General features: G+C 48.5%; 1 protein-coding gene across 1 annotated transcript in view; it reads right to left on the bottom strand.

Moving 5' to 3' along the window:
- Positions 1 to 17500, bottom strand: part of tns1a (tensin 1a) — a 129386-nt gene that overhangs the window by 13454 nt on the left and 98432 nt on the right. The window contains exons 18-21 of the mRNA XM_062527664.1: positions 5610 to 7304; positions 2256 to 2342; positions 1175 to 1359; positions 771 to 858 (exon numbers count right to left, since the gene is read on the bottom strand). Of these exons, the coding sequence (XP_062383648.1) occupies positions 771 to 858; positions 1175 to 1359; positions 2256 to 2342; positions 5610 to 7304 (2055 nt within the window). The remainder of the gene's footprint in view (positions 1 to 770; positions 859 to 1174; positions 1360 to 2255; positions 2343 to 5609; positions 7305 to 17500) is intronic.

The following is a 17500-nucleotide window of genomic DNA, read 5'->3' on the forward strand; positions in this document are numbered from 1 at the left end:
GGTATGTGTGTACCTGTCCTTGTACCATGAGTATTCTTCTGTGCATGTGTATGTATGTGTGTGTGTGTGTGTGTGTGTGTTTGTATGTGTCTATAGAATAGCATATCTTTATGTTTGGGAGTCATATGGAATAATAGCTTAATAAAATAGTGATGATGCAGCATTTTCCCTCATGGAGATGCACTCTGCAATGAATAAGCAAATGTTGCAAGAGCAACCAATCTCAGTGACCGTGACTAAGAGATGACTGATGAGAGAAGCCATGTTTGGATTGCAATTAGGGATCTCCTCACAATAAAACTCCAATCTTTCTCAAACCATTTCACCATGAAGAACGGAGGCAATTCCTTCAGACCTCTGGACTGTGAAAAGATACTCAGTTGCAAATGATGAGAAACATGGGACGGAATTTCAACAAAAAAGTTTAAGCCTCTTCGTCAGAATCCTTATAACCTCGTAGCTAACTTCAAAGAAAGAAACACTCTCTGTCTTACAAATCCAAAATGGATGCTTGCTCTATCCCTTTAGCCGACTGATAATCAAGCTTGACACTATTCTTTAGCCAGAGGAGGAAGAAGAATCTGAAGCAGTGATGTCACTTCCTGTGGTGTGTGACCCAGAGCGTATTTGTTTGTTTGTTTGGAAGTAAACAAAAAGGGCGCCCACCCCTCCTCCTGCAGGGAGGTGAGACTTACACAGGTTGAAGTAGGGGGTCTGTGGCGAGGTGAGGGGGGACACAGGGAAGGCGGGGGTCGAGGGGGGGGCCTCACCACCGGCGCTGGGGGTCGGGCTGGTGGGGGCGCCGCCGCTGCCGTCCGGGGTGTCGTCAAACGCCTCCCGGTAGCTGTGCATGTGAACCTGCAGGGGGAGACAGAGAGCTGAGAATCGGACACAGAGGGAGACATGCACACAGGCAGAACACACTCATGCTACAGTAAAACATATATTGCGCACACACACACACAAACCACACTCATTCTAAAACATAGCACACACACACACACACACACACACACACACACACACACACACACACACACACACACTAACAAGAATGTATGCGTTACAATAAAATACATTACACTGGTCGTGCCGTTCAGACAATCCCATGCAACCTGTTTCAAACCACTGTGGGGTTCTGGGAAATGTAGTCATGTATTCGCAGCAACCGTACCTCCCTTGGTCGGCCTCCAGGATTCGAGGCGATAACAGTAACAAACTCTGGCGAGACAGGGGCGCGGGAGGCATTCCCGTGAGCTGGACGATCCTCGTGACCGTTGTGGTACTGACCCTCGCTGGTCGTGCGGCGACGCATGGACGAACCGGACTCATCTGGGGTTGCTGTGTGTGACCTTGACCCTAAGGACAAACGTACATAAGGAAATGAAGACAAACAAAGCCAGTTCATACACACTCAAAACAGCACAGTTGGTGTAATGGGTGATTTCTGTAGCAAAAATACAAATTATGGACAAATTATGCAATTCCTATGACGAGACACTCTATTTTCAGCTAGATTTTCCATGACATTTTTGAATTTGGTATCTTTTTAGATATTTGTTAACATATTTCAGTAGAAATAAAGACACAAATAAAGGCATTAAACATGTCCAAAATAAAGAAATAAGCTTTATATATTAGTTATAGCATAACAGTAACGAGAAACATGTTCGTGCCTAACCAACTACTAACACTGTCATTATGTAAAACATGTAAATGAAGAACAAAACCAAAAAATGTTTTAGGGCTTGTTTTAAAATCGTTCTTACACAATGCCCCCTACTACTCCTTGACAACATTGTTGACATTTTCAAATAATAATAACAACAACAAAAAAAACCCATAGCCTTATATTGCCCTGCAAAATTGCATAAGCACAGTTTTACAATGTGGAAGCTGAACTGCTACGATGTGAATGTATCATTGGCTGCCATTTTGTGCACTCAGGCATCTGAATCTTGACCATACAGCTGTACTGAACCACTGCTGTGTAGATACACATTTATCTGAGGTGCGAAGGAAAGGAGAACATTGACCAAAATAGTGATTGTGGAGTGGAAGTGGAGGTGGAGGAGTGTTGGAGGGGAACTGTGGAAAGAGTCAGCAGATAGACAGACATGAAGATTTTGAGAGAGAGAGAGAGAGAGAGAGGAGGGAGAGAAATAGAGAGAGAGAGAGAGAGAGAGAGAGAGAGAGAGAGAGAGAGAGAGAGAGAGAGAGAAAAGTGGAGGAGACACGTGCGATAGGGGACAAACCAGAAAAAGAATAGGAGCGATGGCGTTCGCGGCCCTGAGGCTGGGGGCTCATACTCGCCGAGATGCCCCGGATGCGAGCGTTGTACTCTGCCCGTGATGGGGGGAGGATGAGAGGAGGCGGATGGAGGAGAAGAAGAAGAGGAGGAGGAGGAGGTGGTGGTGGTGGTGGAGGAGCAGAGGGAGAAGGAGGTGGAGAGAGCAGGTGCAGGAGGAGGTGCAATAGTGGCATAAAGGGGATGGTCCACAGAGCGGAGCGTGAATGGACAGACACAACAAACAACAGAAAGACAGAAAAAAGAGACAGATAGAAAAAGAGAATAGGAAGTTACACTCATGGCTTTTTCCAAACTGCTGAAATGTACACTGTGCAAGACTGTCACCTTTACGAAGCCAGTTTGATGGTAAACCAACTTGTAATAGGTGAATCGTTCACCTAGCATACAGTAGCTATACAGAATACTGTAGATGTAGCGAGTCCCTAACGAGAACACCAGCCATGCAAAGAGCTGCGGCCCACCAAACATTACCTTACCAGTAGATAGAGCTCTTTGGTGATAGTTTTTGCCTGTTACGTGTAATCCTTCACCTCCTCAACAAAAGCATTTTGCATTGTGTACAGGGATATAAATGATGAACAATAGAAGAGTAACATATAAATACAGTACATCACAACTCTACAGTCGCCAAAAATACCTAAACCTGCATAGTGTATCTTGAACAGATATAAATGGTAATCAGGGATCTGATGACCATAATCTGACAACACTCTCTGGTTCAAGTGCACTAATTTGCTACATATAACTACCTCTTGCCTGTCGTATACACTAATCCAGCGCGAACTTTATGGGCGCTGCCATCTTGAATATCGCCATTACTGCGTGCCTGCGAGTGTGACGAGTGACACTTGTCTGTGCTTTTCAATGAAAACATCCTGTCAGAGAATGTCTAACAAGAGGACTGCTAATGAATGAAAATGTCAGGTGAAAGGGAACATTGGATCAATGATGTCAGACTGTACCTAATGACAGCTAACTTCTGCACCAGCCGCCTATGGAACCAACGGGCTAATTTCTTAGCAGCCAGGCACGCAGTAATGGCGGTTTTGTGTTACTTCCGTGTTTCGCTGGATTAGGGTATATTGACTTACTTTCATCTTATTAGTATGGAGATCCTATTCACATAAATTGTGCAAAATTAGAAATTCATCCATCAATTATTCCTTAAGACATGACTTTAAAGATATGAGCATGTCCCTTTGATAATTCACATACTTTTAGGCTATTAGGATATACAGTAGGATGCCTCAGTTGCATTATAAAATGGCAATAAGTGGCATTACTGTAGAATCAGCACTAGCTAATCTCTTTTAGCGCCACACACACACGCAAACACGCACACACACACACACACTTTTTTCTCTTTTTCAGAGGACAAATGGGACCATGTCTTGTGAGGGAGGGAGGGGGGGGGGCGTAGCACATTCATATTCACCAGTATTTTTCCACTCAGAAGAAAACCTCAGACCAAATATTGGGCAGAGACGTAGGAATCCTTCAACAAGTCAAACTGCCTGTTTTCCCCCTCGCAGGCTACTTCACAGAGTGCGGTTTTGGACGAGAGATGGTGACTGTGGCTCAAGACCATCGGCTCAGACCATTTAAACAGACTTGCGGATCACACATGAATACCGTTTGGTACACATTGCATTGAATGGCGAAATGATACATTTTGATCTCAGCAAATCGACTTCATGTTAACGCTGTTCATTGGGTTGATTTAGACTAGTTGTCTTCATATTCCATGGTATGATGCTCCTGACAAATTTATCTTAAAACCTAAAGCTAAAATGTTCTTTTGTACATAATTCCTCTAGTACAAAAGGAAAACTATATCTTCATTAGTTACACCATTTTAACAGTAACAGATACTAAGCAATTGTTTTACATTTCGAATTTGGCATCTACCACTACACACTCCTTTTCAGAACCTAAGATGTAACCATTGGAACTGCCACAAGATGGCGCTAGTGAACAAGAGCAGAATACACCTCCGTAGTCCCTTGAAGTCAATGTGGAGAATGCCTGGTAGCTGAACTGAGGCAGAGACTGATGGCTATTCTTACACCCCATGATGGATGCCTCTGAACTCCCTTCCCACCCCAAAAGCAAGCACAGAGAACTGTCTGGAGTCTGCTTCCAGTCAGCAGGAGGTGGTGGTGGTGGTGGGGGTAGTGTGTGTGTGATAGTGTGTGTCAGTGGGGAGGCGGGGGGGGGGGGGGGGGGATTGAGTGAGACTCACGTCATGTATTTGGGTAACACACAGCTCCACGAGACTAACTCCCCACTAATTCTCCATGCCATTGCCAGGATGCTGGGTGCGGATGCTACGTGACTGTGTAAGGCAGCCCGGGGACTGGCCCCCTCTTTGTCTCATCCTCCCTGGCATTGGACAAGTTGGGCTGGGCCATGTGCTCATCGTGGAGCTATGCTCCCAGGATCCTGTCAACAGAAGACTGCCAGCTGTGTGTGTGTGTGTGTGTTTGTGTGTGTGTGTGTGTGCCTTGTGTTCCACCCCAAGTAAGGTGTTAGGTTTTCAGCACCGGCTCTAAGGCCTGGTTGTTTACAATTGCTTTGTCCACCATAAATGGATGGATATACGGACATGGGCATAGCTCTTTGTCCTCACACAGAGTGCCATGGAAAAACAGGAGTGCTTTGGAACAGCTGTGCACTTGTGAATTTAAACAAACAAAAGTGTACTTGGAATTATACAAGTTGATGTGCCAAAATATGTAACCACGTCTCAAGTGCTTGATACATTAAAATGTAAAACAGAGGGAAATACTGCATGTTTTGCAATGTTCTGGTCCGTTTGATCCTCACTGAAGGTCTTCTGTGTTTGTCCTTGTGAAACACCAGTCAATTTTCTTTAAACGATCACACAACACCTATATGGTTCTTTGCCATGGAAACATTTCTTGCTTCATACAAGGTTTTTGTTTTCAATTATAAACAACATAAAGTATGCAACATATGCAACATAGAGAACCTCAACTTGGGTCCCTTGCAGACTTCACATAGAATGCAGACCTCACTGTCCATATTTGTGTTCCTTTTGTGTACCTCATTTGTGTATTTGTGTACCTCATCTTATTTTATAGACATGTCTGTCATATCACACATTCTAATTGTAATAGCTCCTTCCTTAACTTAATATGAGCACCAAACCACCCAACCCCAAACCAAACTTTAATCAACCAATATAAGCCTTTGAGCTCTTCAATTGTACATTGAGTATCAAAGAAAGAGAACCAGAAAAGAAAAGAAGACCACTCAGGTCCAGTTAAGCACTCACCAGCTATGCGGTGGGCCACCAGCCCCTCCAGGTTCAGGCTCTCCTCCTCGGGGTCAGCCTCCCTGGCGGGGGTAACCGATGGGAGGGGAGAGGAGGAGGCACTGTAGCTCATCTGGGTGGTGGGGTACGGGGAGATGCCCTGGAGCTCCGGGGTGTAGCACACCGAGCTGCCTCCCCCTGGGGTGAAGGCGCTCTGGGGCTTCAGGGGCTGCGGGTGGTGGAGCGTGGGGGACGGGGACCCAGGGCCTCCCCGATGGATGTACGCCTCATGGGGGTGGGTGGGGGAGTGGAAGGCCCCCCTGTGTGGCTCCATGGAGGGCGACATGGGCGGGTAGGCCGGGGAGGACCTCTGAGAGGACTGGCCGTAGCTGGCCGGGGTGGAGGGCGGGTAGCCCGCCGAGTAGCTGTGGATGGCCTGGTCCGCCTGGTACGAGGGCCTCGGGTAGTTCTGGGCGAAGGGCCCCTGGTAGGCGGCCGGGTTGTCGCCCGGCGGGGCGCTCTGGGACTTGGGCACAGGCGTCTGCGTGGGCTCCAGGTCCATCATGAGCATGTTGAGCGCCTCGATGGACTGCTCCACGTCGTTCTGCGAGGCGCCGCTCGGCGACGTGGGGAAGCGCGACAGGCCCGACATGGGCCCGAAGAACGGGTCGTCCACCAGGCCGTACTGGTGCCAGGCGTTGAGGCCGCGCTGGACGGCCTCGCGGCTGCTCGTGCTCCTCTCGGGCGCCTGGGGCAGGAGCCTGGCGGCCGCCCCTGGGTCCATGGCCGGGGCGGCCCCGTAGGACTGCGAGCGGTACATGGCCCCGTTCTGGTCGCTGTAGTCGATCAGACGCTCCTGTGCGGAGGCCGAGCCGTGCACCTGGTGCACGGGCATGTCTCTCCTGCTGGACCGGAACTCGGGGAGAGCCGACGGTCCCTCGATGTCCACGGTGGTCGAGTCAGACGGCGGTTGCTGCTGCTGCTGCTGCTGCTGCTGGGGCGTCTGGTAGTCGCTGTGTCCCTGGTTGTCGGTGGCCGGAGTCTCGTGTCCGTCCAGAGACGAGATCGTCCCGAGGCTGTCGGCGCTGATGTCGGCCTCCGGGAGCTCGTCGTCGAGGATATCGGTCTCGCGTTCGGTTTCGCACCGGTTGCCCGCGGCGCACGCGGACGCCGCCGCCGACGCCGCTGTCGGGACGGTGTTGGCGCGGATCAGGCCGCGGCCGTTGACATGCACCTGCGCGGGCACCAGGTGGAGGATGCCCCCGACGGCCGCCGGGCTCCCCTGTCGGCCCCCCTGGGCTCCTCCTCCTCCCTCGAGACCGCTGAGCAGCTGCTCGAGCTCGCGCTTCTCCCGCGGGCTCAGGGACGGTTCGGCGCCGGGCGGCTGGTTCACGCAGGCCCCCCCGCTGCCGCTTCCTCCGCCGGCGGCGCCGCCCTGCTGGGACTGCGGGTCATCGGTGCGGTCGGTCTTGACGGAGGCGGTGGAGTTGCCCGAGTCGCTGCTCACCGAGAGCGCGTGGTCGGCGACCGGGAGGGCGTGGTTGACGACGGGGAGGGGAAGCGCGTGGTTGGCTACTCCGACGGCCTGCTGGAGGGGAGCATGAGCGCGCTCGGCCGGCGGGAGGCCGTTAACGGAGACGATGCCCTCGGCGGAGTCCTTCTTTCGGATCTTAGCGTAGAGACTGCCGTCGACTGGACCCTGTGTGTGCACTACGTCTGTAAAACAACAAAGAGATAGAGAGAGAGAAAAGGAAAGAGAGAGGGAGAAAAGTGTTATTTGAACATTTGTTTTAAAATCACAATTATTCAGAATACTAGCAAAGATTGATATATTTTCTTTATCAAGCATTTTCAAACTTTCTTGAGCAGAGAATACACCAAAAGTGCTGACAACAAAAACGTTTGCATTTTTCAACTTTGCCAAAGTGTATATCAGTAGTACTCAAAACAGGGTGTGCCATGTTATTCTCAACCACATCAGACTCAAAGCTCAAATACACAAGCCACTCACTCTCTCTCTCTCTCACACACACACACCTACACACACACGAGCACAGACAGAAACAGAAACCTAGGTCCTGTTGTCTTTAGTCGGCCCTCACCAAGGCTCAGAACCAGTTTAAATACTCACAACCCTCCTAGTTTGGTTGCTGCACTTGTGTCCCAATGCTCTGTGTACTATATCTCACTGCTAGCTTCCTGCTAGTTAGCCTCCTGTCCTGTCGCTGGACCTTAGTGCTTGGCCATTGCAGGGGTGTTCTGGTCTATTAAAAGCACTGTCCTGGCCGTCTCAGTCTCGGACGCTGGGCCCCCCCCTGCGTCACTGCACTGTGCTGATGACGCAGCAGTGGGCAGCCCCTTCCTGATTTGATTGACAGCCAGCTGTGATGTGTCACTTGAGATTGCCCCGTGAGGAGGGGGGAATGCAGTACACTACCGACAGGCCTAGTTACTGCTTTACAGGCAAGTCTGCTTTTGCAGGGGCCTGCCAGTGTGTTTGTGTGCGTGCAAACAGCAGTCACTGTGCAGGACAGTAAATCGTTTGCAGTGACCTGTTCCTTTTTCTGGGTTTTGTGAGCGGCAGGAGGATAGGGCAATATTTTCCACTCTCCTTGATGAGGCAGTAGTGTGCTTGTGTCCACTCTAGTTTGAATAAACACCATGCTTTCTTTGTCTATAAAAGGCAACTGAACTGTTTCGAACAGAATGAAATGAGGAATTGACACAGCAGGGATGTCTGGTAATGTTTGGTAAGGAGTCAAGCATACATGACTACTAGTGGCTTTTCATATCTATCATGAATGCTGAGTCCACCACAGACCACTGCACAGGTCAAACCAACATATCTGCTGGTACGGAGAAGAAGGACCGAATGAGTGAGTATAATGCTATATGCTGATTAAGTAATTATGAGTAATTAAATCCATCCTGAAGGAGAACATGAAACTGTGCTCCACGTCTTCGGTCAGTGAGAGATTTTGAGGACCTCAAATTGCTGATACAGCCTGGACTTGGAGCATCCAAAGATTCCTTCTTTGCCATGCCAGCAATGCTGTGGTTCACCTCAAAGTAATGCTAAGGGTGGTTTATTTTGGAGGCAGATGTCCCTGGCAACCGAAAGGCTTCCATGCCATCACTTTATTTCATGAGATGATTCAGATGATCCAGAGCATGTCTGGCTATATCCAGCAATGTGAAAAAGTCCTGTTCCTTACACCAATGAACACCAACAAATGAGATGGCTCCACTTACAGCCTATTGCGGTCGAATGTCCACTGGGTCCGAAGGACCTCCAGCCTTGCGTCATCCTGGCTTTCCTACGAGAACATGCTCATGTTGGTCTACGACATGTATCACCTCCAACTCTAGTAAAAAAAACATCTTCTGTTGCAAGCCTCCCTTCCCTCTCTGCCCAAACACCCACCCCCCCCATCCCACCCTAGACATCTGCCTGTGGGGATACACGATCGGCAACAGATTATAAATCTGAAAACTTCATCTTAGCACATGTGCCAGAAGCAGGTTGAGGGAGCCAGACCTCGGGCACACATGGTAAAGCACTTCAGCTAAAGAGCTATTTTAGCTTTTGGCCTCTTGTCCCTCTTCAGTACACTTCAAGCCGGGGTGATAATGATGACGCTGTCTGCAGCTCTCCCCCTATGTGTTGATGTTGATGTTAATGCAGGCTACTACTGCTTGGCCATTTTGAAACTGTGATGAACGGGCAGCTGTTGGTTGGGGCATTTCTACTCTTAAGGGCCTGGCAACTGGACGGTGCATTACATAATCCAACTGGCAACACACCGTACTCAGACAATGTTCTAGAATCAGAATTATGTACAGACAGCAACATTCTTTTACATTCTAAAACATTTCTAGTGCATTCTTTGCTTCTGTTTTCAACTGCAAGAATTTCTGACAATGTTTAACTGGAGAGTTCAAGATACCAAATGGAAACTGTCAACAGTTAACATTAGTGTATGAGTCTGGAAATGTTTCATGCAAGTTGTTGAGATACAATCTGCCTTTGTGAAATATCAGTCTTTTAAGACACTGAACAGGCTGGAAAGAAGTAAACATAACAGCGAGATTCCTGCCACTTGGTGTGCTACACTTCTCTCAGGGATACTAAATGGATGCGAGAATGGCGCCCCGCTTTGTGTCTGCATGTGTGTATCCCTGGTAGGGCTATTTTATCCCTTACACTTAAAAGATGGGAGGTAAGGTCACTCTCACCACATGCAGAGTGACACGAAGAGGACTGACGCAACCTGCCCTGGTGTGACGTCAGCTCCCAAAAACCCTGACCTTGAGGAAGCCCGGGTCATGTTCATCCATGAGCTAGGTGACTAGTAGACTAGTAGCCACACTTAAGAAGTGCCAATAGGGTTGCACACATATTAGAATGTCAAATATGTATGCCAATGACAATGACTAACACTGTGTCCCATTCTGGGTAGTTCCCTCAATACACTTCAATGTAGCATACTCTGTACACTATGCTTTTGGGTCCATTTGCTAGGGTAGTGTTGTCTCGAACGGAAAATAACCGTTAAACACTGACAATCACAATGTGACACTGTCAACTGACCGCCATGGGGGAAGAAAAGTGGTACAGTATCTCCCTTTTTGCTACATAGCCAGTAGTGACCACAGAGGGTGCAAATTGTCCCATCATTCCACATTTAACTGGGTACCGTCAGTGCTCTGCATGTCACCATGATAGCCAGCATGAAGACACTTCTGCACTCAAAGTAGAACTGTACATGTGCGTGTCGCGTGGAAGAACTTCAATTGAGACAGATAGTAAGATTAGTTAAAGTACCAAGTAGTACCAAGTAGTGCATATGGCTCATATATCCTGCTAAGCAAATCAAAGCTACAATAACAGCTATCTTCTATGCATCACCATATACATTACACATACAGTGATTCTACATCCTGAGTGAGCACATACTGTTGTACGTGGGTTTTATTTGTCCATCGCAGACTCGGAGAGCTGGTGCTGTATCCGGTCTCCTCTTACCCTTGCTAGCCCCTTCCCTTTAACGCCCCTACCTCTCCTGGGACAGGAAGTTGACCTCTGACACAAACAATGTGGTGACATTTATACTTGTGTGTCTTCAAACGGAAGCTATTTATGTAGGTCCCCGACAACGCATTCACAAGCGCACATGCATGCACAAACGTCTGAGTGCTTGCACACACACACACACACACACACACACACACACACACACACACACACAGTATTTAGTGTGCCATTGGCCTGAAGGGCTTCTTTTTTAGGTTGACCCTCGGCTAAGGTGATGGCAGCAGGACACGGTATTTTTAGAGCGGTCCTTGTGTGTGTTCTTGTGTGTGTATGTGCGTAAGCTTAGCTTTGTAATCCAGAATAAAGCCTCCACATACCTTACCCCTGAATTGGTGTGTAACATGCGATATGCTCTTCTCACACCAGCCAGGAGAAGGAATTGTGTCTCCACGCCTGAGGTTAAGCCTCATTAGAAACCTTGCCCACTCACACAGGCTTCTTCACAAGGGCATTGGCTCCTGTAACACAGTCCTTTTGATTTGACCTTTGCCTCCTTACTCTATTCCGAATACAATCTGTTGATAAATATTCAAAACCGAACTTATTGACTAAAGGCAAATGTCACAGCTATTTGAAGTAAATATTTATTTCACTATCCACAAATGTTACTTTAATGTGGGAAAAGGTTCGTAATGATTCCAAAACAAAGGTCAAACATACCTAGATTAGTCAAAAATCTATAGAACTGGCTTCATTTAGTGCAAATTGATAACAGGCCAATCTACTAATGGATAACGGACGTATATTAAAGGATCAGTATTTCCATTTCCAGTGCCATTTCAATATAACTGAACTAGTAAATGAAACAACTTTGTCATGCCTATTCTGCATCTCTTCCCAGGCTCTCTTCTGCTTTCCATGAATCAAATGTTTTTGTCCTTAGCTCACTAGAGCTTTCAATTAAAGCTGAAATCAAGCCCTGTATCGTAAACAGTGGTGAGGTGCCCCCCTCAGAAATAGAAGTGTGTGTTCAGCGGCTGGGCATCTCCTGGGTGTAGTGCTGTGAATGAGTGTGTAAGAGTGTGTGGTCACCGGATTATTTGACCTCTAGGGAGAGGGCCCCTCTGAGTCAGCCCATAAACACTACCTTTGCAATGCCCACGGGGGCCTCTACTGTGCGTGAGTGTGTGTGTGTGTGTGTGTGTGTGTGTGTGTGTGTGTGTGTGTGTGTGTGAGTGTGTGTGTTTGTATATTTGTGTGTATCTGTGTTTGTTGGCGTGCATACGTGTATGTGTCACTGTTGCTACTTCTAGGAGACGGTGGAAAAGACCCATAAGAGAAGTCCAGTGGATAGAACTGCTAAATAATGACAGAGGAACAGAGACATGGAAGAGAAAGAGTATGTGTGGATGTGTGGAGAGAGACACAGAGAGAGAGAGAGAAAGAGAGAGAAAGAGAGAGAGAGATGCCTGGGAGCACACATAGTCCTTCTAATGCCATCACGTTCACCCCATTGGCACTTGGGTGCTTAGGATGCCAACATAACACTCCTTAGATCTTAGCACCTGTTCCATCCCCTATTATAAATAACCATTTTAATTCCAGGTTATTATCAAACGCACCCATCCCATATCGCTTCCAGTGTATGAGTAACCATTACCACAAGCACAATGAGACACACTACCCAATATAACTGAACACATTGTGCTTGTACTACTTTCCTATTCGCTCACATTACTCACTCTGGATACAATAAAGCTGGATGACAACAGGTACAATGAGGAGCAACCCTATTCTCGTGGCAGTCAGTACTTTGGGAGGATAGCGAGCATGATTCATCTGACATAGATACTCATCAACCTGTACTGTACATACTGTAAAGCTACATCTTACCATACATGTTGCCCAAAATTACTGCCAATATAATCTGTAACCTATGTCATTTGCAATATGTACATGGACATATCAGAAAACTAATAATATATTTATAATTTTAGAATATTATACTACACATTTTCCCATTGTGAACACATTTGAGTGCTCCGGTACATCTTTTTATGATCAGATTTTGGAAGACTGTATGGACCAGAACACTGCCAGGTGCAGTCTTTGCTCTTTGACGTGACTTTATCACCTCAATAAATATTTCAAAAGTCTTCATCCTAAGATCATGGCGTCTGGACTACCTGTGTGGTGCCGGACAGTAATAATAGCCTTGTTGCCCTGACCATGACAGGCCCTGTTTAGGGAGCCGGGGAGCATGTTCCTGTCTTTAGAAACCTGCTCAGCATCTATTAGCGGCGCTCGAGCATCTGGCCACGACTGGCACGCTAACACCTCAGGCGGACCACACGGGACGGGGCTCTGTGACCCAATAGCACACAGATGGTCAGACACGCCGACGGACAGACAGAGAGAGCGGAAAAGAGAGAGCGAGAGAGAGAGAGAGAAAGAGAGGCAGTGAGAGAGAGAGAGAGAGATTTTGGATGCATTTATATTTGCTGTGTACTGTATTCCAAACATTCTCTATGTAAATGTATGTCTAAATGTGCTACTTTAGCAATGCAAACATATTTGTCATGCTAATAAAGCACGCTTGAACTGAACTGAACTGAGAGAGTCGTTGCATGCCACCTCTGTCGGCCGCCACCGCCACAGCGCAGTTTATACAAAGACAAGGACCCCGCCCGCCTATCTGTCTGTCTGTCTGTCGCTCTGTCTGTCTGCACCAAGGCTGTGTGCATGCATGTGCGCTGTGTGCAATGGCGTCGGGCAGAGAGATTCAGAGCGAGGGAGAGCGAGACGGAGACAGTGGGTGGCCTGTATCAGATGATCACAGCCAGCCAGTCAGGCAGACAGACAGACAGACAGACAGACAGACAGACGGACACCCCCCCACTCAAGCTGTAGCAACAGCGGCGGCGGCGGTGGCAGGGACGGCTCCGTCTAGCCAGGCTGTCGCGCGCCGTAAACGAGATGAGAGACGAGGACCAGGCCAGGCGAGACACGCTAAAAGTGAGCACACACGAGAAAGAGAGAGAGAGAGAGAGAGAGAGAGAGAGAGAGAGAGAGAGAGAGAGAGGGGGAGAGAGAGGGAGAGAAAGTGAGAGAGGGAGAGAGGAGAAGTGAGTGCATGTCTCCTGTCTGTCTGGGGACACTTACAGTATCTCCTGGTGAAGTAGGGTCTGACTGCCCAAAGTAGCCTTTCACCAACGGTGGTCCTAAGAACTGAAACGAACCGCCTGACAGTTTAGACTATTTACTGTAGTTGTTGAATTTGACCACTTGTAATGTAGCTTAATAAAGCACCCAGCTGTGATGAAAACGTTTTAGGAGTTTAGGAGTCGAACATTCAGTGACATTGTTCTGACCAGAAAAAAACGTTTTGTTTTCCTGAATTTTCACTCCATCCATTTGAAGCGGATACCCTTGAAAGATGGCCAACTCCGCATTACCACTCTCCCCTCCCATGCAATTCCAAGCAAACCAAAAGTATCCAAAAAGCTTCGCTTCTGAGTTTTGCAGCATCGAAACCCTCAATATCAAACTCTGACCACGGAACAGTCGTTTCAGCACTGAGAGCCTATCGGAGCAGCAGCCCCAGTGATGTTTAATGGAGCAGGGAGTTAGTGGCTCGGTGGTGTGTGTGTGTGTGTGTGTGTGTGTGTGTGTGTGTGTGTGTGTGTGTGTGTGTGTGTGTGTGTGTGTGTGTGTGTGTGTGCTGCGCTACGTTGCGCGCTGTGCTGCACTGCATACTGTGCTGCGTTGCGCTCTGTGCCAAAGGCTGACTCGACTCTGACCCAATCTAACCGGCAACAGCGGTGGCAACCATTCAAGGCGGGCATGATGTCATGGGAGGGAGAGACGGAGCGAGGGAGGAATGGAAGAGCGGGCGGAGGGCGGAGGGCGGCGGGGGGGGAGACATGCCAGAGGTGGGAGAAGAGCGGGCGCTTCCAGGAAGGAAACGTATACGTGGCAAGCTCAGTGCCCTCGGGCAGGCGGGACCGGGCACAGCTCTGCACACTGGTGCCCCTTCGCCAACGGTCACCTCAGTGACTCCCTCTCTCCCCCTCTCTCTCTCTCTCTCTCTCTCTCTCCCTCTCTCTCTCTCTCTCTCTCTCTCTGAACATGCTCTATCCCTCTCTCGTGCACTGGTGGCCTCCTTCACTTTGACGAGCGCGCGTCTTGGCTCGGCGGCGAGACTGGATTGACAGGTGAGGGGTCGGCGTGGAGACAGGACGGCATGGGCGGTGGGATTCGTCGATGACAGCGCTTAACTCGGGCAGGAGAACGAGAGAGCGAGCACGAGAAGCGGGAGGAGGAGGGAAAGAAGAGGGTGAAGAGGTGAAAGGAAAAAGAGGAAGAGGAAGAGGAGGAGGAGGAGGAGGCTCCATGAGAGATTGGAGGAATTAAAAGGGAATTGAGGAGAAGAAAAAAAAGAACAGAATGACAGACAGAGAGATGGATAGATAGACAGAAAGACAGAGAGAACAGCGGGAAGAGAGAACAAATGAAGGATCATGCTAGAAGTGAAGAAGTGAAGAAAGGAAGCCAGTGGAAAGCAGTAGAGGGAGTGAGAGCTGGGGAAAGAGAGAGAGAGGCCGATGGAGAGAAAGTGGGGAATGTAAAGGTCTGGGAGGTGCAGCGCGCGGGAGGAGGACAGGAGGGGGGGTGGGGGGGGGGTATGAGGGTGCTGCTAGCAGGCTTGAACCTGCTGCCTCTGCTCAACATGTTGTCAGAGCGCACTCTAACTCAGGCATGCTGCCCCCCCGAGATGAGGCCAGGGTCAAAACCATACACACCTACACACACACACACACACACACACACACATACAGTACCCTCACACACACACACACACATGACTATAGCTGGTCTTCTGTATCTTCACAAAATACAGACACACACTAATTGCACCAAAGACTCTCCACTCTCTGCTGTGTCCAGTCCTTATCTGTTGAGATACGGGCATACTTTACTCTCCAGTCAGGGCCAAGTGCCGCTCGCTCGTCCACCCTTTTCTCTTTATCTTCTGGGCATTTCAACTGTCCGGTAACTGACACGCCAATCTCAGGTGTCTTGTTTGGTCTTTAGGACTTGTTAGCCACACCATTACTTGTGCGCTGGCATTTACAAGACCGCTGCTTAAAGGACACAGCAAGACAGCAGAAGAACCACACAGAAGGCACCCGGCAATAAAACGAGTTTATGGTGACACTGGGCGTTCAGTTTGATATACAACTAATGAGTGTGTGTGTGTGTGTGTGTGTGTGTGTGTGTGTGATCAAAGAGTGTACATGTAGAAGCCTTCTTTATTCTTCAGTGTAATTCTTTTTCCATTTACAGTACCACTGGATAGACCATGTAGATTTGAGATGAAACAATATCATAGAGAAGAATAGAACAGAATAGAATAGAATACCACAAAGCCTCACAAATGTGCACTTCCTATTCACTGTTTTGAAATGCGCTCTGTCTAAATGCCTGGGCTCTCTTTCATTGGAATAATTCGGACGTCCTCATTTGCGCCATTTCTAAAAATACATCGCCTCTCTCAAGGCACACAACAATGCCACTATGTTCCCAAGTGATGTAATGAGCGGGCAGCCTCGCGCCGGCCAAGTCGGAGAGGACTCAATCCAGGGTCACGAAATAGCACCCAAGGGACAAGGGCTAAGACACACTACGCAGAGCGGCTAGCCTTACTCGAGCGGTGCCAGTAAAGCACACTACTTTAGCCCACTAAACTGCTCCTCTCTGACAGGCATTTAAGCGCGAGCCCGAAACAACCACACAAAACTAACCTAAAACTCAAATAGCTGTGGTGAACCGTCGATATCATTAAAAACAGACTGGAGGTATCAACAGCCAGCCCAAAAAAACGTCTTGCTGAAAAACATACGTAGACCTACAGTAGGAACATATAGCGCCTGAATGTATGGTACGGGAAAAGTTAACTGTTGAAAACCATGGAAACAAAACAGTTTAATGTGACCACAAAGCAGGAGGAAAAGCACATTGTGATGTATGTTAGCGTAGGATTACTCATTAATCAAAAGACATAAAAGTCAGCTATAATGAAGATTAATCTGTTGCCTAAATCTTACCTCTAATCACAAGCTTTACAGTAAAACATTCCTCAAGTTCACATACCCAGAGATTGCTGTTAAAACCACTTTGCCTCCACAAGTTGTTGCTCTGGACTCTCAAGCCTGAGGTACAGTCAGCACTGTCCTGCCCCAGGGAACCGAAACACCGGCAACTCACTGCACCAGTACTTAAACTCTCCTCAGTACTCCCTCTCTCCCTCTCTCCCTCTCTCCCTCTTAACAATACACACACAAGACACACACACACACACACACACACACACACACACAGACACACAGACACACGAGCGCACTGTTGCTTACCAGCTTGAGAAGATAATCTGTCAGAGTGGCTGGGAAAGCTTCATTGTGTCTCGGGCTGACAATCCTGCCCCCCTCTCCACACTCTGGCAACTAACCGGCGTCAGCCCCGAGAACACTCTGTGGCAAGGGGGAGTGACTCCATGAGTGTGTCCGTGTGTGTGTGCGTGTGTGTGTGTGTGTGTGAGTGTAACTGTGTCTTCAGGCTCACTCTGTGTCATCTCCTCTCTCTCTCTCTCTCTCTCTCTCTCTCTCTCTCACACACACACACACACATTCTCTCCCTCTCTCTCTATCTGTCCCTCTCTTTCTCTCTCTCTCTCTCTCTCCCTCCACTACCACACTTCCCCTCCTCACTATTCCAAAAATGCTGCAGGCCTTACAGCAGCCAAATAAGGGAGGCCGGGCAGTAAACAAGCGCCACGCTCTCGCTCTCACTCTGCTCCCCACCGCTTCTGCCTGACACT

The sequence above is a fragment of the Sardina pilchardus genome, chromosome 23, assembly GCF_963854185.1.
Source record: "Sardina pilchardus chromosome 23, fSarPil1.1, whole genome shotgun sequence".
NCBI classification, from domain to species: Eukaryota; Metazoa; Chordata; class Actinopteri; order Clupeiformes; family Clupeidae; genus Sardina; species Sardina pilchardus.